Source organism: Chiloscyllium plagiosum, chromosome 9, assembly GCF_004010195.1.
Source record: "Chiloscyllium plagiosum isolate BGI_BamShark_2017 chromosome 9, ASM401019v2, whole genome shotgun sequence".
Classification (NCBI taxonomy): Eukaryota; Metazoa; Chordata; class Chondrichthyes; order Orectolobiformes; family Hemiscylliidae; genus Chiloscyllium; species Chiloscyllium plagiosum.
In genome coordinates, this window is record NC_057718.1 from 86892100 (window position 1) to 86919263 (window position 27164).

The 27164-nt window shown below is 41.3% G+C and overlaps 1 protein-coding gene across 1 annotated transcript in view; it reads left to right on the plus strand.

The window, feature by feature from the left end:
• The window catches only part of LOC122553027 (metabotropic glutamate receptor 1-like), a 64060-nt gene extending 39491 nt beyond the window's left edge, over positions 1-24569 (plus strand). The window contains exon 6 of the mRNA XM_043696456.1: positions 18658-24569. Coding sequence (XP_043552391.1) covers positions 18658-19504 — 847 coding nt within the window. The 3' untranslated portion in view covers positions 19505-24569. The remainder of the gene's footprint in view (positions 1-18657) is intronic.
• The last annotated feature ends 2595 nt before the right edge of the window (positions 24570-27164 follow it).

Consider the following 27164-nt stretch of genomic DNA (forward strand, 5'->3'; position numbering starts at 1 on the left):
GAATCTAATCTGAAAAAAAATTGGCCAAGTCACGTGACTATCTGCCATGTACATGGTGGGTGATGTTCCCACATGTGATGGTAGTATCCATACCGATGATCTGACATGTCTTGCAGCTGTTACTGTGGCAGGGTTGTGTGGTGTTGTGGTCGATGTTATTCTGAAGGCTGGGTAGTTTGCTGCAAACAATGGTCTGTTTCAGGTTTAGCGGCTGTTTGAAGGTGAGAAGTGAATGTGTAGGGATGATCTTGGCAAGATGGTCATTATCATCTATGACAGGCTGAAGGCTGTGAAGAACATGGCGTAGTCTCTCTGCTCTGGGGGAGTACTGAACAACGAAGGAGACTCTATCATTCATGACCTGTATCTGTCTTTTAAGGAGGTCATTGTGGCTTTTTGCTGTGGCATGTCAGAACTAGCAATCAATGAGTTGAGCATTGAAGCCTATTCTTATGAGAGTGTGCCTGATCTGAGCAAATCCTGTGTATGTGCAGGGCTTGTCCATGGTATAACATGTTGAGGGTGGAAGCTAGAAAAGTGTAGCATCGTGAGGGTATCTGTGGGATGGAGATGGAGTGAGGTACTGAAGTGTCCATCCTTGATGGAGATGCGTGTGTCCAAGCATGAGATTGATTCTGAAAGGTAGTCCATGATAAGACTGATGGTGAGATAAATCTTGTTGATATTGCTATGCAATTGATACAGTGATTGCTCACCAAGAGTCTAAAGGAAGAAAATGTCATCAATGTATCCGGTGTATAGTGTTGGTTGGAGGTCCTGCACAGCAAAGAAGTCTTGTTCGAACATGTGCATGAAAATGATGGCATATTGGGGTGAAACTTTGGTCCCCATGGCTGTGTCTGGATGAAGAACTGGTTGTCAAAGGTGAAGAAGTTGTGATTGAGGATGAGGCGGATGAGTTGTAGGATGGTGCCTGGAGATTGGCAGTTGTTGGTATTGAATACTGAGGCTAATTGCAGCGATGCCGTTATCATGGGGGATGCTGGTGTAGAGTGCTGAAACCTCTATTGTGATGAAGAATGATCCTGTTTTGAGTGGTCCATGGGTGCTGTGTTTCTGTAAGAAGTCTCAAGTGTAGTGACAGAAGCTGGGGGATCCTTGTACAATGGTTTATTGTCCTGTTTAGATACTATCACCTTGATAGATTGTTATGATCTCTCTACCTTAATTAGTTTTGTAGAGCTTTGGATTACTTATTACTTTGGTTAGACCCTCGGCATGCGACTCTTATAATTATTATGTTATCCCAGTCACCTTATTTTTGTTTTTTTGTAATTATCTTTCTGCCTCATTTAATCAGATTATAGGTCATCCCTTCACTTGTTAATCAGCTGTTGACACTTTACTCATACTGTCTGTCACTCTTGATCACCTGCAAAGACCTATTATTCAGCTTGTCGACACTCCACTCAATTGTATGATCTTTTGACCTCTCTGCAGATTGGTCTCTCTGCCTATAAATTCTGTGTCTGTGTGCATCTCTCCCACTTAACCTGATGAAGGGGTAATGCTCCAAAAGCTTGTAATTTCAAATAAACCTGGTAAACTCTAACCTGGGGTTGTGTGACTTCTGACCTTGTCATCTTCCTGCCAGTGGAAACAGGCTCTTTTTATTTACTTAACAGGATACTTCACAGAATTACCAGTGCTAGTTAGACATTTTCCTGGCGGTTTCATTGCATAACCTACCACAGTCAGTTACCCCATCTCCAATTTTATTTAATGTCAAAGCAAACAAACACGAAGGCATTAAACAGGAAATCAGAGTCTCAAGCAGTAGAGTAATACAATAATAAAATAATAAAGAACACCTTTAATTATGTGTAACTTTTAATCTGAATGTAGATTGGGCTAATCAAATCAGTAACAATGTCATAGAGGAGGAATTCCTGGAGTGTGCATGAGATTATTTTTCTGGATCAATACATTGGTGAACCAACTGTACACAGATCATTTTGGACTCTGCATTGCATAATGAAGAAGAAATAATTGGCAGTCTAGCTATGCAAGACTGCTTAGGAAAGAGTGACCATAATATGACAGAATTCTTCATTCAGGTGGAGAGTGATGTAGTTGATTTTGAGACCTGGGTCCTGAAATTAAATAAAGGGACCTACGATGGAATGAGGTGCAAGCTGGCGATGATAAACTGGGAAATGGTGCTTAAAAGGAATGACGGTGGATTGCCAATGGAGGAACTGCAATGATTGTTCATTCCTGTCTGGACAAAAATACAATGGGAAAGGTGACCCAACAAAGAACATTAAGGACAGTATTAGATTCAAGGATATGCATAAAAATTGACCAAAAAATGCAGCAGACGTAAGGATTGGGAGCAGTTTGGACTTCAGCAAAGGAGGACAAAGGAATTGATGAAGAGGTTGGCAAATAGGTTTCGAAATTAAGCTTGTGGAGAACATCCAAACTGATTGTATAAGCTTCTATAGGTAGGTAAACAGAAAACAGATTAGTGAAGACAAATGTAGGTCCCTTACAGTCAAAAAAATAAGTTATCATGGGGTTCAAAGAGATGGCAAACCAATTAAATATATATTTTGGTTCCGTCTTCACAAAGGATGGCACATATAGTGTCCCACAAATGTTGGAGACCACAGGAAATCAGTATTCATAGGGAAACTTTGTTGGGGAAATTGATGGGTTTGAGGGTAATAAATCCCCAAAGTCTAATAATCAACACCCCAGAATACTTAATTAATATGTTCAGAAATTATGGATATATTAGTGGTTATGTTTCAAAATTCTACAGATTCTAGATTCTTATGGGTTAAAACATGGCTAAAAAAAAATTTTAAAAGAGGTAGAGAGCAAACAGGGAATTATAGACCAGTTAGTTTGACATCAGTAGTGGGGAAATGTTAATGACCATTTAAAATATTTCATAGCAGAGCATGTGGAAAACAGCAACAAGATCAGACAGAGTCAGCATTGGTTTACAAAAGGGAAATCACGCTGAACAAATATGCTGGAAATTGTCAAGGATGTAACTAATATAGTTGATAAGGGGAGAGCAGTGGATGTGGTTTACTTGGACTTGCAGAAGACATTTAATAAGAGATTAGTTTGTAAAATTAAAGAGCATGGATTTGGGGATGGTGTACTGCCATTTATAGAAAACTGGGTGGCAGACAGGCAACAAAGAATAGGAATAAACCGGTTTTTTTCTGAGTGCCAGGCAGTCCCCAGTAGCCTGGACACCAGTCACTCACAATATATATTAATTATTTAGGTGACAGAATTAAGATAATATCTCCATGTTTACAAACAATATAAAGGTGGGTGGGACAGCGAGCTGTGAGGAGGATGCAGAGATGCGTCAGTGTGGTTTAGACAAGTTGAGTAGAGTCGACAAATGCATGTCAGGTGAAGTACAATATGGATAAATGTGAGGTTGTCCACTTTAGTAGCAAAAACAGGAAGTTGAGAGGATTCGAGTACAGGAGTGGGGAAGTCTTGCTGCAATTGTACGGCCTTGGTAAGATCACACCTGTGGTAATGTAAACAGTTTTAGTCTCCTTTTCTGAGGATGTTTCAGCTACAGAGGGAGTTTAACAACTATTTACCAGACTAATTTCTGGGATGCAGGACTGATCTACGAAGAGAGATTATGTTCACTGGGGTTTGAAATAATTAAGAGAGTCATGTAAAAACCCATAAAATTCTAACAGGAGTAGACCAGACACATGTCAGAAACTTGGGAGCTCAGAACCGGGATCACAATTTAAGGATATGGAGTGGACCCTTTAGGACTCAGATGAGGAGAAATGTCTTCATCCAGAGAATGGTGAGCCTGTGGAGTTCTCTGTCACAGAAAGTGGCTGAGGTCCAAACCTTCAGTGTTTTCAAGAAGGAGTTAGATATAGTCCTTATGTCTAAAGGGATCAAAGAGCATAGAGAGAAAACAGGAACAGGGTATTGAGTTGGCTGATCAGCCATGAGTGTACTGAATGGCTGAGCAGACTCAAAGGGTAAAATGTCCTGCCCCTGTCCCTATTTTCTATGTTTCTAAACCAATTCAACAAAAGCGAATAAGGCACATAAAACATTTTAATGCCTCTGTAGGATTTTTCTCCTGGATTGCTCCCAGTCATACTCTGGAGACTAGTCTTTAACTCCTGGAGACTTCAGAACAACCCTGGAGGGTTGGCACCCCCAGAGCTGAATGAATCACAGTGCGTAGTCAGCAGAACCAAGTAATGGTGCCAGAGGAGCAGCAGGTTCCTGATCCCTAACTCAGAGGGTTCAATTATGAAGACAGGTTGCTTGAAGTTTGCAGCCTACATGTGAAATGCAGAGGAGTGAGAATTTCTGAGTTTTGTATTGTACCCATTGTACGTTTTTAACTTGTCTTGTATTTCCTTGCATTTAAATGGAAAAGGTTGATATACTCCAGCTGTTTAAAATATTGTACGTATTCAATCAGATAAATGAAAAAATATTTTCTCTGATGGAACAATATAGAACAAAGGGCAAACAAAATTAAAATTGGTTCTAGGCTATGCAATAATAAATTCAGGAAACACTTTTTTTAAAAAAACACCAGAAGATGAATGAAATGCTGGATGTCTCTTCGCACCTGCCACCCCTTTCCGCCTTCCGCAAAGACCGTTCCCCAATCCATGCACCCTAACATCCCCCAGAAAAGCTGTTCTGCCTCAAACCAGCAAGGTTGAAATGTGAAGTTGCTAGATTTTTGATGGAAAGTGTATCAATTGATATTGTATCAGTGTGGATAAATGGAGTTAAGAAAACTATCAGTCATGATCTAATTGAACATCAGATTGGGCTTGAAGAGCTGAATTGCCTCCTTTATCTGATGAAAGTCATACTGCTTTCATTAATGGCCTTGGGAAAGGTAGCAGAATGACAACTGACCCAGTTCTGCCAGACTTCTGGTGTTTTTCAATGGGAGGGGATGACTGTTCTTGCCGTGTTGATATTAGTTTTTTATATGAAAGTATCAATCCACATTTTCAAAAAAGAACTAAAATTTCAAACAAGACAATTTAAAACTGTGGTAAGATGTATTGGCCTGTTCTTATCTGAATGACGCTAAAGAGTGGTTTAGAAATGGGAAATGTTGAAGTCAGTTACCAGCAGCAGCATGAAATGGACTTTTGGCAAATTTAGTCTCACACACACACTTTCAGAATTCTGTACAGATGCTGGAAGACCATGTTCATGTAAACCCTCCTTTCCCATCAATGAGAAGATGGCCCCATCAGAACAGCTTGTTTTAAAAGCCAAGGGAGCATCTTGTACAATTAATGAGAGTTTCCTTCCTACCCATCCTATGTCATAAAGGGCTACAGAATTAGGAAGTACAGTGTGGACTGACAATCCAGAAAATGAGGGCAAGTCTCATTGCAACACTTTGAGAATTTATTTACGAGCAGCAGTAAATCATTCAGCCCTTGAGCCAACTGCACTATTCAAGGCAATCATGGCTGATCTGTATCGCCACTCCATTTACCCACCTTATTTCATGGCCCTGAATACTTTTACACAGCAAAAATTGCTATTTCCCAGGTCTTGCTGCATTTTCGAAAGGAAGAATGGCACTATCCTTTCATGTAAAGAAGTGATTCCTGACATCACATCAGAATGATCTCGTTCAATTTTTAAGGTGCCCATGTTCTGGACTCCCCAAATGTGAATTCAGGTTGAAAAAAGTCTTAATCAAAAGTTAGCACTAGTAGAAGTGTTGGTAAAACTGTTATAAAGCCAGCCACTTGCTGATATGCTTTAGGGGAGGAACCCTGTTATCTTCACCTAGCTTTGCATATATGTGACTCTGACGCATCGTTGGCTACTTTTCTGAAGCCGCTGAAAAAGCGAATTATGTAAAGCAACAAATAGTGTCCTTGCCAGTGAAGCCCACATCCTGAGAGTGATTTTTATCTTTAAAAAAAACAAAAATATTAGTCTTTAAGAAATCTGCTAAGGGAAGACAATTCTATACCTATGAGCACCAGTAAAATTTCGACAAACGAGTAAGTCATTTTGATGTTTTCTTCATCCTTTCAAGCTGTTTCACAAAGAGAAATAAGAAAATGTTTCAATTATAGTAGCAGAAGGTGACCCAGATTTCAACCTACAACAATAGAAGCAGCCCAAGGGATGCACAGCACAAATGGGAACACCCTCGGATGCATGAACTACTTAGAATTCCCAAATGAATATGGAAAGTTTTATGTGCAACAGCTCTTGAAGAACAAAATTATTTTTATATATAATATTTTTCATTACCTTAGGACATCTAGCTTTAAAGCTAGAGAAATGTTTTATAGTGGTCACTACACTGTTATAATGTAACAATCACGACAACCAATTTGTACGCAGATATCTATCACAATCAGTCATGGGGTAGACAGACCAATCATCTGTTTTAGAGATGATTGACCAGGATGGCAGGGAAAATTTCCCCCTTGGCTACTCTAAAATAATTTCATCACACCTTTCACATCCACCTGAGAGGGCAAAGACATTTAGTTTGATGTCTGACTGGAAAAGAGGGCATCTCCAGCAGTGCAGCATCCCTGCAGTACTGCATTGGAGTGTCAACTTGGATTATATACTCAAGCCTCAGGTGCAAGATTTGAACCCATGACTATTTGAAGCAAGAGTGTTACCATTGATCCAATGGCTGACACCTAACTGTTTCAGAAGGAGGTTGTTTGAGGCAGCATTTTTACATTTTATTTTTGACTGCTTTCTTAGGAATGGAGAAGGCTGCAATGCTATGCCACTCAACTGGCACTTACATCACTACCTTCAGTCTTCCAAGCATAGCTACACGCAGGTCAAAGGTTGTAGAGAAATTAAGAGTTAATAGAGCACAAATGAGCAAAATAAAGTGGCTGCAGAGGTCCAGGTTGCTACTGGCCAGAGGTTCCTATCATTGATTCAGCACCAAGGGGTTCATACCTTCCAGCCTCGGGCAACTGTCTGTGTGGAGTTTGCACATTCTCCCCGTGTTTGCGTGGGTTTCCTCTGGGTGCTCCGGTTTCCTCCCACAGTCCAAAGATGCGCAGGTCAGGTGAATTGGCTATGATAAATTGCCCATAGTGTTAGGTGCATTAGTCAGAGGGAAATGGGTCAGGGTGAGTTACTCTTTGAAGGGTCGGTGTAGACCGGTTGGGCCAAAGGCCTGTTTCCACACTGTAGGGAATCTAATCTAATCAAACATGGGAAAGGTGCTGGCTTTAGTGGTATTATTATCAGACCTCCTAATCCAGAAACTCAGTTAATGCTCTGGGAACCTGGGTTAAGACCCTACCATGGCAGACAGTGCAGTTTGAATTCAATTTTTAAAAAGGTCTAGGGAAAGTAAGAATCTACTGATGACCATAAAACCATTGTCAATTGTTAGAAAGGCCCACCTGGCTCCCTAATGTCCTTCAGGGAAATAAATCTGCCATCCTCATCTGGTCTGGCCTACATTTAACTCCAAACCCACAGCAATGCGGTGGAATCTCAAATGCCCTCTGAAATGGTCTAGCCAGAGAATTTAAGAGCGGGAAGGTTATACTGGAACAGTATAAGAAATCCGTTAGGCCACAGCTGGATTATTGTATGCAAACCACATTATGGGAGGGATGTGATTGTACCAGAGAGGGTGCAGAGGAGATTTACCAGAATGTTGCCTGCAGAGTTTCAGTTGTGAAGAGAGATTGGATAGACTAAGGTTGTTTTCCTTACAGCAGAGGAGTTTTAAAATTTATAATTATTAGAAAGGATAAATAGGAAGAAACTTTCCCCTTTGATGGAGGGAACAATGACCAGGGACATAGATTTAAGGTACGGGAAAGAAGGTTTCAAGGAATGTCAGAAAACACTTTTTCACCCAGAGATTAGTGGGAATCTGGGACTCAATGCCTGTAAGAGTGGTAAAGGCAGAAACCCTGTTACCATTTAAGAAGTATTTAGATGTGCCAAGGCATTCAAGGCCACGGACCAAGTGCCATTAGATTAGAATAACAGTGTGGGCATGATGGGCCAAAGGGCTGTAGATCTCTATGACTATGAAAACTAGCCTCAATAATGGTGACTATCAAACCATTGTTGATTGTCATAAAAACCCATCTGATTCACTAATGTCCTTTAGGAAAGGAAATCTGCTGCCTTTACTTGATCTGGCCTACATGTGACTCCAGACCTTCAGCCATGTGGATAATTCTAAACTTCCCTCTGAAATGGTCTAGTAAGACTGTCAGTTCAAGAGCAATTAGGGACGGGCAATAAATGTGGTCTTGCCAGTGACATCCACATCCCATTAATGAATAAAAATATGGAGAGCAAAGCCCCCCAGAAACTGGTAAACATAACGTGGGCATCTCAGAAATGCCCCTATTAATATGATGAGCTGTCTTGATCCAGACTGTCTGTTTTCTTGGCCAATTTCAGCGTGCTGGGAGATCAGAGGGGGACAGTCTGGCAGCTGGAATTCAAAGGCCTCACATCTGCCATAAGTTCATCACTGTCAGGACAGTGACATGTCTGAAGTAAGCAGGGTATCGAGGTGATATCACGTGCATCAGACACCTCCCAGGAAATGAATCGGCCAACAATCAATAGGCAATACCAAACCGCAGCACCAGACAATGACAGAGTCACCTATAGGTCCTTTGTGGTCTCTACTCCACAGGAGGCTGGGAGCCATCAAAAGTAATATCAGCACGCCATTGGCAAAACCATGAGACTAAGTAGCACACTTAATGATTATCTGAGGTTGTTTCGTCATTGGCTATAATGGAGCCAGAGCCTAGGAAAAGCTGATATTTGGTCAAATACATGAAGAACTGCATTTATCTAGTGCCTTTCAGGACATAGGAGTGACATAAAGAATTTCACCACCTATGAAGTGCCAATGTTGTCACATGGGAAGCATAGCTGCCAATTTGCACAAAGCAAGATCTCATGAAAATGAGACAATGACCTGATAATTTCCTTTATTGATGTTAAATATTGGCCAGAACACAAAGATATTAAATAATTTCCTCAGTAGTGGCAAGGCATTTTCTATGTTTACCCAAGAGGGCAGGCAGAGGGTTGAAATAACTCTTCAGAGGCCAGCATCCCATCACCAATCACTTTTGTTTACAAAAGGTTAGCACTTGACAATAGCACTGCCTCCCGCTGAGTCAGGCATTGAGGACCTCAATATCCCTGACAGCAATCCTTTCTTTTGTCAGCCAAGGCTCCCTGATTGGACCAGATTAACAGCCCCCATCAGGGAACTCATATTCTATGAGTTCCAGCTGGCTGACCTTGTTATATTCAGTACAATCCCCCCCCCCCCAGTCCACAGACACGAGGTGGTCTGATTGAATAAGAGCCTCCCGAGGCACTTTAACACTGGGTCAGGGACGTACAACTCAGAATCCAACACGTGAGACATGTGATAAATGAGAGTTCGCCTCTTGGACTTGGAGCATCTTCACTCCCTTCTTCCAGAGGCAGAAGCATCAAGGCGACTACTTCCGTAATGTCTGTCTCTGATTCAGAGGACTCGACAATGTTTGATGGAGAGGGTGAATCTTCGGCTTGCTGAAGTATTTCTGAAGGCTTCAGGAACAGGACACATTTTGCTCCCACGCAGTCTGTGAACTTGCAGTTTTCAAATGGTCCCCATGCTTATTCAGGGCAGTTGTACCCTACTCAAACTTTATAAGTCACTGATACTGATCTTGCATCGACCATACCTCTGATCCAGTTGGGACCATTTCCATCATTTGTGCATCAAATCTTGTCCCCTGTATCAAGCTGTCTCTCTCGCTTGGCAGAGTATTGGATTTGGTACTGGAGTTCCTGATGCTGTTTCAGCACTATTGTTCATCCCTCCCCCCTTACCCCCACAGACCAGGAGGATCAGACCTGGCTTGTTGCAGAGTCGTCTCCCCATTAGCAACTCTGCCTGTGCTATCACTGTAGTTGCATGAGGGGTGGTCCTATAATAAAAAAGAATCATGATAACTGGTACCTAATGAGGCAGTAGGCTGTTTCTTCAGTCCTATCTTCAAACTATGGATGCTCTTTCTTCCAGGCCATTGGATGATAGATGGCATGGAACTGTCTGAATATCTCGAATCCCATTCAACGTTAAAAAAATACCCAAATTCCCTGCTATTATCTGTAACCAATACCTTTGGGACTCAACGTGTCGCAAAAGATGTGCACAATTTTTCTATCGTTGCTCCAGTGTTTTACAAATAGACCCTATGCATATCCAACTACTGTGTCTATAATGATTAAGAACATTGAACGCATGAAAAGACCTGCATAATTGACGTGTAACTGAGTCCAAGGTCTACCCAGCTATTCCCATGATGTGGGGGAATTGCTATTGGTAACTTTTGCCCTTGTTGACACTGTGGGCACTGCTCCCCCAACACAGCTCTGTTCGCATCCAAGCCTGGCCACCAGGCATAACTCCCTCATCAATATCTTCATGATGGAGTCCAGCCAATACTTAACAGCAGCCTTTGCTCAGGACAATCACACTCATTCCCTATAACGATATGCCATCCTCTACCACGAGCTGGTCTCCCCAGATCCATAAAGGTTTTAATTCTAGCTGCGACAGCCTTTTGGTTTCCCTGATTAATACTAATTGTTTCAGTTTTAAAAGGACTGGACCTTGCTGCATCCAAAATCTCATATTGTCAGCTGTGTGATATTATAGCGTGTCCAGAAAATTCAATATTATAACTGACCCGCTACCTGGCCTCCTGGACAGTGTTCTAATTTTTAATTAGAAGCACTTAGTATTAGAATGCTGAATGCAGCCTGAAGCTATGGGCAGCACTGCTTTGTCCTCTTTGAGAAACTAAATATAGGTTTGTGCTCTGAGATTATCAAACATTTTCACCCGTAAAGGTATTGATGGAACTTTTTGACTCCAAATGTGACTGTCAGTCCTTCTTTTTCTACTTGGGCGTATACAATCTGCATTAGCCAAGGTTTTGGATGCATAAGTATTCCTCTCCAGTGGGCTTCCTATGAGCTCATACCATTCCAATGCCATATGGGGAGGCTCCTCACGTGTCAATACCAGATCTTTCTTGGGATCATGCTGTGCCAGCACATTAGAGGATGATAGTGGGCGGCACGGTGGCAAAGTGGGCGGCACGGTGGCACAGTGGTTAGCACTGCTGCCTCACAGCGCTAGAGACCTGGGTTCAATTCCCGACTCAGGCGACTGACTGTGTGGAATTTGCACATTCTCCCCGAGGGGAATGGGTGGGTTGCGCTTCGGCGGGTCAGTGTGGACTTGTTGGGATGAAGGGCCTGTTTCGACACTGTAAGTAATCTAATCTAATAGTTACTTCTGTACTTCATCGAAAGCTAGGGCCCGTCAGTAAGATGATTTCCAAGGCTGAGCCTTTTTTAGCAGTTGATGCAATGGTGCAAGGTTGTAAATGAACTTTCTGTAATCATTTACCAGGCCTAGATATTACCTCAGCTCATTCACAGATGAGGGAGCCAGGGCACCTTTGATCAGCCCAGTCTGGTTGGCCCTGGATCCCAAGTAGGTCACTTGAGGGGCCTGGAACACACATTTTCCCTTCTAAGGTGTACGCGTGCCTCAGAAAAATATCTTCGGACAATATCCAAGTTCTCTAAGTGTTCCTTATTAATTTTCCCTGCTGTCAGGACATCATCCAGGTAAATGTTGACCTGAGATAGACCTTGCAAAATGTTCTCCATCATCCAATGAAAAATTGAAAATGCTGAAGATATGCCAAATGGCAGTCTTGTATATCAGTATGAGCTCTAATGGGTTTCATTTGTAGCCTACTTCTGAGAATCCTGGTCTAAATCTAATTGCAAGTATGCACAGCTCATGTCCAGCTTTATGTAAGATAAGCCTCCTACCAGCTAAAACAGCTGCACTCCCTCACTATGAGTGCCAGCTTAGATTGTGTACTCATATCTCTGGCACAGGACTTGGACTCTCAATTTTGTCATTCAAAAGGAATTCCTGAGTGTATTTGGACAGTATATTCTGCAGATATTTTTTAAATGGTAATACAGGCACTCTCTATATCAGTGTCTGGTACCGTAATCTGCCAGGCTATTCTGTGCAGCCAGATTCCGCGTTCTCACTTACCATTTTTCTGGCTGCTATGTGGCTGCAGAATGCTGCAGCTCTTCTTGTTCCATGTATCGGTCTCCTTCGAGAATGAAAGCTATAAGGCTTATGTTTGTTGAGACCTTGTGAGAAGAGCTATGTGGGTATACAACCCCCAATCTCTCACAGCGTTGGGAATTCATCTTCATTACCCAACGGCATTCCCTGATGGCAGAATAGGCTCTTGCAATTTGCATTTATACAGTGCCTGTCACGACCTCAGGACATCTTGAAATGCCTTCCATCCACTGAAATGCTTTTGAAACGTAGTCACTACATTTATGTAGGAAGAAACAGATGAGAGTATGTGTACAACAGGATTCCACAACAGTATTGTAGCAATTATCATAGATATCTTTTTCTCACTATTCAGAGATAAGTATGGGCCAGCAGGGTAAGGAATGATTTCGTACCCTGCTTTAAAATAGAAGCATGGGATCTTTTTGCATTCACTTGATTGTCTCAAAGGTATCCGAGAAAGATTGTGCCAAGGCTTGATGATGGTAGACTTGGTTTCCCAGGAAACCACCCTCCTTTTAAAAATAAGGCGAGCATCAAGCAGAAGCATTGTGTAAGGATGGAGGCATTGACTTGCTCGATTTGGTGCTGGTGATCAGAATTGAGACTACCATACCAAAGACAAAGTGAAGGTGTTTCTGTATTCTGCATAACGCCCAAATACCATATGAATGCAATAAACAACACACACAAACACAAAGCAGGTTATACTGTATAGCCCCTTCATCCTGCTGTTCCTCAGACTTAGACTGTACATTAGCACCTCCATGAGATGCAAATTGTTGACCCCTTCCCCCTCATCCTTTGTGACAGTCGAAGGTTCACTGTTCAATGGATGCTAATGGCTGGTACATCTTGCTAAGTGTCTTACTTCTGCAGTAAGTAGTAGAGCACCAATGATGACTTCCGGAAAGACCTTAGCCTATTAAGGAACTGCTACTGAATCAGCCTCAAGTAGCTCAAGTAGCAGTGTCAAGACAGTACACAAAATGAGTAGTGAGTAATAGCAACATAAGAACAGGAGTAGGCCAATCAGCCCCTCAAGCTTGTTCTACCATTCAATGAGATTGCAGTTTATGGCCTAACTCCATATAGACTCATAGAGGCAGAGAGAGGTACAGCACAGAAACACCCCTTTCGGTCCAACTTGTCCATGCCGATCAGATATCCTAAATTAATCTAGTCCCATTTACCCGCACTTGGCCCATATTCCTCTAAACCCTTCCTAATCATACACCCATCCAGATGCCTTTTAAATAATACGCTCCAGGGAAAACTACCCTAGTCTATTCAGCCTCTCCCTTTGGCTCAAATCCTCCAACCCTGGCAACATCCTTGTAAATATTTTCTGAACCCTTTCAAGTTTAGCAACATTCATCCAATAGGAAGGAGACCAGAATTGCACGCAATATTCCAACAGTGACCGAGCCAACATCCTGTACAGCCGCAACATTACCTCCCAACTCCTGTACTCAATACTCTGACCAATAAAGGAAACATACCAAACGCCTTCTTCACTGCCCTATCTACCTGCAACTCTACTTTCAAGGAACTATGAACCTGCACTCCAAGGTCAATTTGTTCAGCAACTCTCCCGAGGACATTACCATTAAGTGTATAAGTCCTGCTAAGATTTGCTTTTTTAAAATGCAGCACCTCGCATTTATCTGAATTAAACTCCATCTGCCACTCCTCAGCCCACTGGCCCATCTGATCAAGATCCCATTGTACTCTGAGGTAACCTTCTTCGATGTCCACTACACCTCCAATTTTGGTGTCATCTGCAAACTATACCTCCTATGTTAATCCAAATCAGTTATATAAATGATGAAAAGTAGTGGACCCAGCACTGATCCTTGTGGCACTCCACTCGTCACAGACCTTCAATCTGAAAAATGAACCTCCACCACAACCCTCTACCTTCTACCTTCAAGCCAGTTCTGTATCCAAATGACTAATTCTCCCTGTATTCCATGAGATCTAAGCTTGCTAATCAGTCTCCCATGGGGAACCTTGTCGAACGCCTTACTGAAGTCCATATAGATCACATCTAGTGCTCTTCCCTCATCAATTCTCTTTGTTACTTCTTCAAAAAGCTCAATCACGTTTGTGAGACATGATTTCCCACACACAAAGCCATGTTGACTATCCCTAATCAGTCCTTGCCTTTCCAAATACATGTAGATCCTGTCCCTCAGGATTCCCTCCAACAACTTGCCCACCACCTATGTCAGGTTCACTGGTCTATAGTTCCGTGGCTTGTCCTTACCACCTTTCATAAACAGCGGCACCACATCAGCCAACCAACTTCTGGCACCTCACCTCACCTGTGACTATCAATGATATAAATATCTCAGCCAGGGGCCCAGCAATCACTTCCCTAGCTTCCCACAGAGTTCTCAGGTACACCTGATCAGGTCCTGGGGATTTATCCACTTTTATGCTTTTCAAGACATCCAGCACTTCCTCCTCTGTAATATGGAAATTTTTCAAGATGTCACTATCTATTTCTCAACATTCTATATCTTCATGTCCTTCTCCACAGTAAACACTGATGCAAAATACTCGTTTAGTATCTCTCCCATCTCCTGCGGCTCCACACATAGGCTGCCTTGCTGATCTTTGAGGGGCCCTAATCTCTCCATAGTTACCCTTTTGTCCTTAATGTATTTATAAAATCCCTTTGCATTCTCCTTAACCCTATTTGCTAAAAATATCTCTTGTCCCCTTTTTGACCTCCTGATTTCCCTGTTGAGTATACTCCTACTGTCTTTATACTTGGTCTCTGCTGTCTATACCTTCTTTCTCTTAATCAAACCCTCAATTTCTCTCATCATCCGGCATTCCCTACACCTACCAGCCTTCCCTTTCACCCGAACAAGAATATACTGTCTCTGGATTCTCGTTTTCTCATTTTTGAAGGCTTCCCGTTTTCCAGCTGTCCCTTTACCTGCCATATACCTGCCACAAAAACAGAAATTGCTGGAGAAAATCAGCAGGTTTAGCAGCATTTGTCTTTAGAAATGATCTCCCATGCAGAAAGCCATGCTGACTATCCTAATCAGTCCTTGCCATTCCAAATACATGTAAATCCAGTCCCTGAGGATTCCCTCCAACAATTTGCCCACAACACTCCAGGTGCAGTGGTGATAGCTGAGTAGTATTATCACTGGACTATTAATCCAGAGACCCAGATAAAGTCCAGGGATCCGGGTTTGAATCCTGCCATGGCAGATGATAGAATTTGAACTCAATTTTTAAAAATCTGGAATTAAGAGTCTAATGATGACCATGAATCCATTGTTGGGAACAATCTATCTGGTTCCCTAATTCTCTTTAGAGAAGGGAACTTCCATCCTTACCTGGTCTGGCCTACATGTGACTCCAGGCCCACTGCAATGTGGTTAACTCTCAAGAGCCCTCTGGGCAATTAGAGATGGGAAATGAATGCTAACCAGTGATGCTCTCTTCCTATGAATGAATTAAGTGAAGAAAGGTCCAGTGATCCTCTTCAGAAGTAACCGTCCTTTGGCTCATATTCATTAATACTCTTGCTTAACAAAAATTTACCCATCTTGGACTTAAAACTAATAACTAATCTAACAACAAATGCCATTTGGATCAGCCAGTTCTGCCGCTGGGATAACTGACTGAACTATCCACTTTAAATTTCAATATCCTGAAGGTCTGTGATACAGCAATCCACTAATACAATGCTCAGTTCATATGACCACATCTCCCCCATCAAAACGACAGCACTTGTTCAGTGCTATCGAATGTGACACTGCAATCTCTTGACAAACTCAACCAATTTGATATAGGGCTTCACTAGTTCAGGGTTTGGAAACATAATGGTTATGTTACTATATCAGGGAGTGCAAGTTTGAATCTGACCATGCCAGTTTGAGGAAATGAATTCCAATTTTTAAAAAAGGACATTAAAGAAAACTGGCATCCGCAACAGACCTCCATTTAAAATTCCATTGCCTTATTTTATTTGATTGACATTAAGACAGAAACAGACATTAAATTTTGATTGAGTGACGATTATAACATCCTTGGCACCCGCCACACTCTCTATCCTGCTCCCTGGTCACTGTCACAAACTGAATAAGACACAACTAAACACTACATTAAAATCCTAATCCTCTCCATCAAAAAGTCCACTTGGGTCTATCTCGTTATATAATAAAAACCTCCCTTTACTTCAGCCCACCTGTGTTCAAACATGCATTTGTCACCTCAAGAATCAACTATTCAAGTTCTCTCCTTGGCCACTTTTCATCAACTTCCTTTCACTCACTTCAAGTCATCCAAAACTCAGCTATTCTTAATATATTCCTGCCAAGTCTCAATGCTCAATCACTCCCATCCTCAATGATCTACAGGTCCCATAAAATTCAAACTTAAAACTCTTCAATCTAACAAAAACAAAAATGCTTGAAATGTTCAGCAGGCCAAGCATCTTCTGTGGAAAGAAATGGAGTTGGTTTTTCAAGTTGAGGTGACCTTTCAGCATTCTGGCTGATGAAAACTGGCTTTTATCTGAAAGGATGAGGTTGATTGGAAGAATATTGAGCTGGATAAATGATGGATGTATGGCTGTATCAATTGATCAATGGGTGGTTACATTAACAAATCTGTAGAAGAAAGGGTAGTTGTCCATGTTGCTGGTTAGACGGTTAGAAGGAAGGATAAGTAGCTGGATGAATGACTGGCTGGCTGGATGATTTGCTTGGAAATTTATTGTTTGGATAATTGAATAAAAGAATGCCTTGTTGAATTATGCCCATCTGGATTATTGATTAGAAGTAGCCTGTCTATTTGATGTTCTGGTTGGACACCTAGTTAGACGTCTAGGTGGGTACTGGTCAACTGAATAGTTGGATGTTTGGTTAATTTCTATTTGATTGGTTACTTGGATAATAGGTTAGACTAACGGATACCTAGATTATAGGTTAGATGAATGTAAGAATTGAAAGGATGAAAAATCCAATAATAAATCACTGGCTGACTGAATAAAGAGTTATCTAGATGTACATACTCCTGTTATTCTTATTTCATGTATTATTCTCATATGTAGCTTGGCACAGCAAAAGGTTTGGTTTTGCATGCAGTACAGGCAGATCACACCATACAAAGTGCTTTAGGGTAATAGAACAGAGCAAAGAATGCAATGTTACAGCTGCAGAGAATGTGCACAAAGAATGAGATCAACACTTAAATTTATAATTTGACAAGTCCATTCAGAAGTCTGATCAAAGCAAGGAAGACGCTGTTCTTGAATCTTTTGGTTCATGTATTTAAGCTTTTGTACCTTCTGCCTGACAGAAGAGGTTGGGAGAGATTATAACTGGGCTGGCAGGGGTCTTTGATCATGTTGGCTGCCTTTCCCAGGCAGCGAGAAGGATAAATGAAGGTACAAAAGTATGGATGGAATATAGGTGTTAACCTGTTTTGATTGAGTGGCTGGGTAATTTGATAGGCTGCTAGCTGATTGGTGGAATGGCTCATTGGCTGGATATAGTGCAGAATGTATTGATGAATAGATAGAGATATTGAAGAGAAGATGATTGGTGGTAGGATGTCTGGCCCACTGGCTTGATGAGTAGATGGATCAATTGATATGTGCATCACTGGATAAAGGCTGATAGGTGTGCCAAATGTTTGGAGAGGTAGATTGCCAGCAAGGTACTTGAATGGCTAGCTACATGAAGATACAGTCTGCTGGATAGATTAATGTCTGGCTGGTTTAGTGAGAGATTGGATAGATGGAGAGGTAGTTGGTTGGTTTGTTGGGGTGGGGGGGGGGGGAATTGTTGCTTGTTTGGAATAAAAATGGGATGACACAGCAAATTCTCAAGCTAAACATAAAGGATTTAAGAGGAATGTTCATTTTATTGCAAAGCCAAAGAGTGTATGGCAAAATCAATCAATAAACATTGCTTTGTTCTCAATGGATAATTTCCCTGATCTCACTGCGCAATAGTTGTTTTTAATGTGATTATTCCAAATATCTTAAGTAATAGCTTAACTTGTATTGAATTAATTGTTTTTTCTGATCTCTCAAGTGAATTCTCAACAACTCAGTCCAGCCCCAATAGGCCTAAGCCCACATTACCAATTTGCCCCAGATCAAATTTCATTGGTTTTTTTAAACACATAGACTATTGCTTTATAAGGGCTATTATTGTCCCTGTGAATACTGGGCATGATATATAACTAATGCAATGAATTGCAATTATATAAATTGCACAATGTAATTTGCAACATGAAATCACCATGAACTTTGCATGTGAAACCAATTTATTTTGCTGTTCTTCAATGTGTTTTTTTTCCCCAATCGGAGTGGCAATCCCATTTTAAAATGCAAGTATAGAGAGGAGAATTGTAAAATCGACTGTGAAAATATTCAGCTGCAGTTTTGGTGCAAAAGGTTTTAACTGGGAATTTACATCTTTCCCCAGTTCCAATGGGAAGTCTGTGTCATGGTCTGAACCAGGAACTGGACGGCCAGCGAAAGGACAGCACATGTGGCATAGACTGTCCGTCCATGTGAAGAGCAAAGATGTTGCATCTAATCAGACAGCTGTAATCAAACCCCTGACTAAACCATACCAGAACCAGATCAAAAACCTCAGCTTCTCAGATGCAAGCACAAAAGCCCTTTACAATGTTGTGGAAGAAGATGAAAGTGAACCATTGAGACTCGACATTCCCAATAGTCCAGAAATGATGTTGCAGAGACGAGCAATGTCTATCACACAGCTTAAAGAAATGGAAGATCCCCAGTTCTTCATTTCTGATCAGTTGCAAAAAGATGTTTCTTCACAACAGTCCATAATGGATCAGTTGCACGGAGTGGTCAATACATTTACAACTAATATGACTGATCTTAATTCAGTGCTTACTGTGCCCGTGCCAGTGCCTGGGAATGGGGTGACGCCATTGTACCAGCTTGACGAACAAGTGCTCCCACTTCAGATGACTACCTTCAATCCTCAACCCATCTCACCTGTTGAGGAGGAGGAGGAGGAGGAGGAGGAGGAGGACGAGGAGAGTGAAAGGTTCAACCTCATTGACGACTTCATTTATGACAACACTGAGCACCAGGAGGAACTGGTCGTCCCCAACAAACTCATGTTGGAGGACTCTCCAGCACTCACACCTCCATCCCCCTTCCGAGATTCAGTGGCATCAGGCAGCTCCGTTCCCAGCTCCCCCATCTCTGAATCAGTGCTGTGTACCCCACCCAATGTAACCTATGCTTCTGTCATTCTGAGAGACTACAAACAAACTTCCTCAACTCTCTGAAGATTTAAGTCATATAATGAGAAGTTGTAGTTTGCTGGGGATTTCAACATGAAATATTCAAGGGGGGAAGGGGGAGGTGTGGTTGGGGGCACATGCAATGACTAAGTTTTCAAACATTTGAAAATTAAAAAGGAAAACAGTTTATTATCCCAGTTGTCTGTACAGTCAAGATGCCTGTAATCATGTGATTAGAGTTCCCTTGCTAAGTCCGGGAAACATCTAGATTATGTAGCAACTCAGAACAATAGTTTCAGAAACATTATTGTAGAGGTAGGCATGTTAAAATATGCTATTTTATTGCATACTTCTTTCATTTCAAATAGTTATTGTATTATAATTGTTGGGCAGTCTGATATTTCACTTTGTGCCAACTTCCAACTGTTAATACCAACTGTCAGGTGAACTGCTGTGTTAGTTATGTGCGTATGTTTATTGGGTAGCAAAGGCTGTAGCTTCTTATTTGCAAATCAAAACTGGGTCAACAAGATCAACTCATCAACAATAATCTGCAATGTGTTCAAATCCTGGAGTTCTTTATTCCTCACAGTTTGCCTCACCTGTGACAAGCAACCCATTTAGGGTGGGTCACCGTGTAACATTTATATCTGCTACCTAACAGAAAATGGTGCTTTACCTGCTTTTAAATACAAATGGCACCCTGTCACAAGAGGACCTGTTATTCTTGCTTCCTCCAGAAATAGGGGCGATAAGCTCTCCACCCATTACAACCATTTCTTGAGTGCTTCTTCCAAACCTGAGGAATGCCACAGTAGTATAGACAGGAATTGCTGGAGACATGCAGCTGGTCTGGTAACATCGGTGGAGAGAGAAACAAGTTGAAGTTTCGAGTCCAAAAATGACTCCTCTTCAGAAACTTGTTTGAAATGCCACAGGAAGTTGGCTCTTGTTGAGATGCTTTCTTTCATACTCAGTGTTGGAACAGTAGGATCTATTGATGAAACAAAGCTGTGGTTGCCAGATGCATTGGAAAAGCTGCAGAATCTGCAGTTTTACTCTCTGGAGAGCAATGATTATAAATAAACTTCTTCTTGAGATATTTTGTGATAATGAACAATCCATAAGATTCAGAATATGGGCCATGATTCAGGCTTGTCACCTTTATTTTCTGAAATAAATAACTCAGCATTGATCTACTTTCGGGATGAACTTGAGGTAAAACCAGGGAATAGCTTTGAATTTTCGGCTCTGTTTTTTTTGGAAGATTCCTTTGGCAATCTTGCACAAATGGTTAAAAAGCAACATGATCTATGGTGTGCAATAGTGATAGCAGTGGTCAGTGCTTCTTATGTAATTTCCATCTCAGGTACACAAACAACCAACGTATCGTTAAATTCCAACGCATTTGACAAAGAAAGATGCAGTTTTTGTTCTCATTTCTGTTTCATTGTTTCTATTTTCTGTCAATCTTAATCAGTCTGACAATCTGAAACTTGTACTTAGTGCAAAACAAACATACATTTGTAGATATACTTTCTAAGTTTGAAACTGCAACATGAATTTTGCCCAGAAGTACTTTGTGTTTTCAAATATTCTGCAACGTAAAGCTTGAAGTGTAAATTATAGAAATATTCTGCCTCTGCAGCACCCAATTTCTCAAGCATGAAGTGGCAGGTTATTTTAAAAAAACACTCTTATCCCCCTATCCACAATCTTGTGTTAAACACTTCTGAGATCATCTGAAACAGAAACAGAAAATGCTGGAAACATTCAGCAGGTCACACTCTTTGTCTCTCCACAGATGCTGCTTGACCTGCTGATTACTTCCAGCATCTTCCAGTATTTCAGATTTCCAGAATCCACAGTATTTTGCAAGGTAGTGATCATGATCCCCATGTGGTACATCACTAGATTCAACACCTACAACATCACATTTTAACCATTTACAGATGCCAGCACCTAGGTTCAGTTAGTAGCAGTAACACCTCAAGGACAGAAGATTGACTGAGAGAATTAAGCGCATGATCTAGGCTGACATTCCATTCGATATGAGGGAATCTTTCAGATGAAATATTAGACTAAAATCCTTCCTATGTGTCCTTTCAAGCTAATCTAACAATCCCTGCAGTATTCAGAAAAGCAGGGGTGTTCTCCTTAATGACACAGCCAATGCTTATCTCTCAATCAACATCATGAAGAACAGTCATCAACAACAATTGATATTCGTAGGAGCTTTCTGGACACAAATTGGTTGTTGTGTCTCTGACACTAGCATAGTCAATACTTCAGGAATACTTCATCATCTGTAAAGTATTCCATGATGATCAGAGGTCATAAAAGGGTCCCTTTTTCTATTGGAACCTTCATAAATCTTGGGCCAAAGTTATGATAGACAATTGTTCCCAAAGGTGCTCTGTGATAAACTGACCCACTTCATGCTCCCATGGCTGCACTCAGTTAGAATTGTAACACCACTGAACTTATTCTGCAATTGTGACCAGAAACCATAATTTGAAAACAGCCTTCTACCACAACCTTTGATGTTATTTTTCCATATAAGCTATAGTCCTAAATCTAAATATACCTCTCCACCTCTTTCCCTTAACCACGTATTTAATCTTCTCTTACATGTTGTTGTAGCCTCAATAAATGTAAGGTGTTCACCTTTGTCACTAAAATTAAGACCATGCATTCAGCTTCCTCTGCTGTTTCACTCCTATTAACCCCATCAAGGCAAAGGGTCCCCTACACACAATCTGAACTTGCACCTTTGTCTCCTCTGTGTCCCCTCATGCCCTCTCTGAGCTCACCTTGTCCATGAACCCTTGATCATATGCCCACCACACTGCTGACTATCTCTACTGATATGATTGCAGTTCTCTCTCCTGAAAAGATTCTTCCCTCCATATTGGCCATTTTTAAATCTCTCAGAATCATCCATTTTCAAAAGGCTCACCCTTAACCTGTCTATCCATACTCATTGCTGACCACCTCCAGCTCCCTTGCCTGGCTGAAGCCTTTTTAATGTTGTATGGCTTACCAGGCTCTCCCAAAGTCACAGTGGTAGCTGGTAGGCATTTGCTATGAGAGCTGAGCCTTGCAAAGTTGGCCCTTAAGTACTTAGTGACTTCTTCCAGCTATGCAACAATATTCTCCTGATTAATCCCTCAGTGACGTTCAGATTCTGCCTTGCGCCGTTCACCAGTTGTGATGCTAACTAGCCTCTGACCTCCACCACCTGGGAGGACAAGGACAGCGGACCCATGGGAACACCACCACCTGCAAGTCAACACATTCGACTTAGATGTACATCACCTTCATCGCTTATTGGGTCGACATTGTGGTACTCACTACATATCAGCACTGTGGATGCAGCGCCACCACATGGACTGCAGCGACTCAAGAAGGTGATGCACCAGCGAATACCGACGGCCATCCAGGATGGGCAATTAACGCCAATAACATTCGCATCCCAAAAATTGGTAACACAAACCACTGAAGGAGCTTTTGACTTAAGAGGCCAAGTTAACAGCCAGCATCAGAACATTTAAGATGCTTGATCCTGGGGAAAAAAAACATTGAGTCGAGCCTTGACTTTTTCCAAGTTGATTACCTACAGCATAAGGAGCAGTAATTTGTACCGGCTTCCGCTTAGATTTTATCTGTTCCCTTGAAGTAAAAATTGCCAAGTATTTAAAATTTAATTAAACCAAAGGATGCGGTGACCAGTCTGTGTGAATTGAGAAACTGGTTTAATTCTGACCTAATTGCGTATCCTGTTATTATTTGTGTTCCACATAAGAAATTCTAGAAGTGCTCCAAGTAAATAAACACTGCGTCCCTGCACTCTCCATCTGGGGCCTTCCACACGCCGCAATGAAGCATTAGGAAATCTAGGACAACTAATTCCAGTGCATCACAATTCTCAGGACTGGGTTCACCTCCTGCAAGCCGCAGCCAATTGCAACGCCATCTGTGCAAATGAAAACCTACGATCGCCAGCCTGCTCGGTCCTGCATTCCACATTCTGCGTCAGTGTCATATTGACTTTTAGGGAAAAAAAGACTTTTGTGTCTCCAAGACTGGAGTTGAACTGTTTTAACAACTGAACCAAAACAGCCACAAATCGCAGACCCTGGACGAAAAACACCTTTTAAAATATCACAAGGAAATGTTGCTTCTAATTTTGGGTTTTTACCCGAATTCAGTTTAGATTTGACTTTTATGTTAATTACATATTTAAGTATTGATAAATTGATCGTAGTTGTGTACTGTTAACTATCTGTGTCAAGATTTAAAAAAAAAGATTGTGTGTGTTTTTGGCTGTTCAACTTTTATGAACTTGTAAACTGCAAATGTAAAAATTCTCTAGCGAAATAATGTAATTTGACAGCAGATGGCAATAAATGAGGTTCCATTTACTCTGGTAAGAAATTTTCTATTGTATAAAAATTTCAACCCAACTTTGTTAGAAAACCTCCTTGGCATAGTAAAAGAAAAGTAAATATTTTATGTTTAAATTTGAATTTTTTGTTTGCATTTTAAGAATAACCCTGTGCTTGTCGAGTGATATTGGCTTCCAGTCTGACAATACCTCAATTATAAAATTCTCATTTTTATTTTCAAATCCCTCACGTTGCGTTGTGGATCTCTATCTTGGTAACATCCTCCAGTACTACAGCCCACTGTTTCTGGTCTCTTCCACATCCATTTCCGTTTATCTGCTCCGTGCAGCTTTCTCAACCTCAGCTTTAGTGTTTTTTCCCTCCTCATTTAAGATGCTCCTTCAAACCTACCTCTTCAACCAAGCTTTTGAGAATCTGTTCTAATATATCATGTGGCTTGGTGTCAAATTTTGTTTGATAATACTCCTGGGAGGTGACTGGATGATTTAAAACTTTAGAGGTGCTATATAAATGCAAGTTATTGTTGTTGTAACTTATGAAGTATCAAAATTCTGTCATAAGTACCAATTTTTGATTCAATATGTTAGAATTTGGTTGCAGCAAGACTGGAGGCAAGGACTATTAGATGTCAGTGAATCTGTTATTAACAACTTAATTTGCGATGATATATTTTGATCCATGAGCTGTAATTAAATAAAGAAGGTGTGAAATATTGGTCTCTTATCATTCAATATATTATTATTATTAGGCCACAGTGTACTGTCTGAATGTATAAGATCTGCACCTTGGGAAAGAGGTCAGCATGGCAAGGGTGCTAATGCTAAATCAAGGACGGAAACTTCTCAAAATGACTGTAAGCAAGTTACTGCCCTGATCTCATTTCCTCTAGAGTTCCAAATGCCTTGATCCCCAACCCCAAACAGATCTGCTGAGTAATTCCAGCATTTGCTGCCCCTATTTCTGATGGATGTGTGTAATTAGGTGACTGATCAGACATAATCTAACTTAATGACAATAGAAATCAGGTTCCGGAAGGAAATGACATACTCCTGCTCTTGTTTATCTAATGTAACCCTGTAGCCATGAGAGTGGCTTGGCTCACCAAATACCAAATGCCTGTGGACCTGCAGCACATGTTCAGTATGATCCTGTCAGTGTTGCAATTCCACAGTTCCTGTTCTGTGTTTCAGGGCAGTTTCATGGTTGCTCAGATGGTGTGGAACCAAGGTACACAAGGCAGCAAACATCCTACGATGTGTTGAGTCTGGACAAGTGAGATAGGCATTGTGGTTGGCCTCAGCCTGTAGGGTTAAGGAACAGGCAAACAGCTGTCCCTCCAGTAAACTACGAACACACACACACCCCTACCCAGCCAAATTGTGCATTCAAGCAGGTTTTGAATTTTGAACTATTTTACAATTTCAGATTTGTTCTGTCATCTCATCAAATGATTTGAATATGTAGGAGGTATAGTTAGTAAGGTTGCCGATGACACCAAAATGGGAGGTATAGTGGACAGCGATGAAGGTTACCTCAAAGTACAAGAGGATCTTGATCATGGCAGATGGAGTTTAATTTAGATAAATGTGAGGTGCTGTATTTTGGAAAGGCAATTCAAGGCAGGACTTATACCCTGAATGGTAAGGTCCTGGAGAGTTTTGCTAAACAAACAGACCTTGAAGTGCAGGTTCATAGTTCCTTGAAAGTGGAGTCGCAGGTAGATAGGATAGTGAAGCAGGCATTTGGTACTTTCCTTTATTGGTCAGCGTATTGAATATAGGAGTTGGGAGGTCGTGTTGCAGCTGTACAGGACATTGGTTAGGTCACTTTTGGAACATTGCATGCAATTCTGCTCTCCATACTATAGGAAGGATGTTGTGAAACTTGATAGGATTCAGAAAAAATTTACAAGAATGTTGCCAGGGTTGGAGAGTTTGAGCTACAGGGAGAGGCTGAATAGGCTGGGGCTGTTTTCCCTGGAGCATTAGAGGCTGAGGAGTAACCTTATAGAGGTTCGTAAAATCATGAGGGGTATGGTGGAAACTAGTACAACTACAGCATTTAAAAGGCATCTTGATGGGTATATGAATAGGAAGGGTTTAGGGGGATATGGGCCAAATGCTGGCAAAGGGAACTAGAGTAGCTTAGGATATCTGGTCGGCATGGACGAGTTGGACTGAAGGGTCTGTTTCTGTGCTGTATGTCTCGATGACTCTAAATCAAGCAGATAGCCACTTCAAAAGCTTCTTCCTGCCTTGAGTGCATATTGATGGTTCATCAGTTCATATGGACCAGTTAAATTTGAAACATTATTACCTATGAAGCATAGAGGTAAAGATTATAATAATAATATTTAAGCTCAAAATACCAGGCCAAAATTATGGGTATGGATGTTTATTTTGGCAGGGCAGTGATGTTTGCCATAGTGTGACCAGTGTACGTAAAATTGTCTGTAGCAAAGAAAGAAGAGAACAACAAGTCATGGCCCCCTACCTTTTGTCAGCAGCTACATGAGCCTGTGCTTTTAAAGCTTCAATACCAAAATACCCCTGACAGTGCAGCAAGAGAATTGACAATCATCAAATCCCTTTAAGTTGCCATGCTGGTGGAATGCATGAACTGGTCCAATGCCTACAGCTGCCTCTATACATTCACTTCCAAGGTACAACGCCAATGAAAGAAATGAAAGGAGACATGCAAGTATATTGCAGAGAGGATGCTTATAGACACATCGGGACCATAAGACATAGGAGTGGAAGTAAGTCATTCAGCCCACCGAGTCCACTCCGCCATTCAATCATGGCTGATGGGCATTTCAACGCCAATTACCTGCACTCTCCCCATATTAAGAATGTATCAATCATTGTCTTTAATGTCCCAACCTCCATTGCACTCCATGGGAATGAATTCCACAGGCCCTCCACTCTTTGGCACCACTCAAGGACAGAATGTATTTGTTTAGAACTAAAAAAAAAATAGATTTCCCAGTACATTTGGGGAACAGGAAAGCAAGGAACAATCAGACTAAGAATAATTAACAGTGGGAGGGCAGCTTTTATAGGATGAAAACAAATCCGGCCCAGATAAATTGGCATCAAAGACTGTCGGGCAAACTGTAACCTATCAAAGAAGCTGCTTTTAAAGACAAGATAATTTGGATAACATCAAAGTACATTGCCATGATGAGGAAAAGATAGAGATTAAGATGAAACAGAAAGTTTATTTACAACAGACGTCAGGTGGATAATTGAAATTCAGGCTCAATATAGAAGGTTTAGAGGGGCATTGTAAAGAGA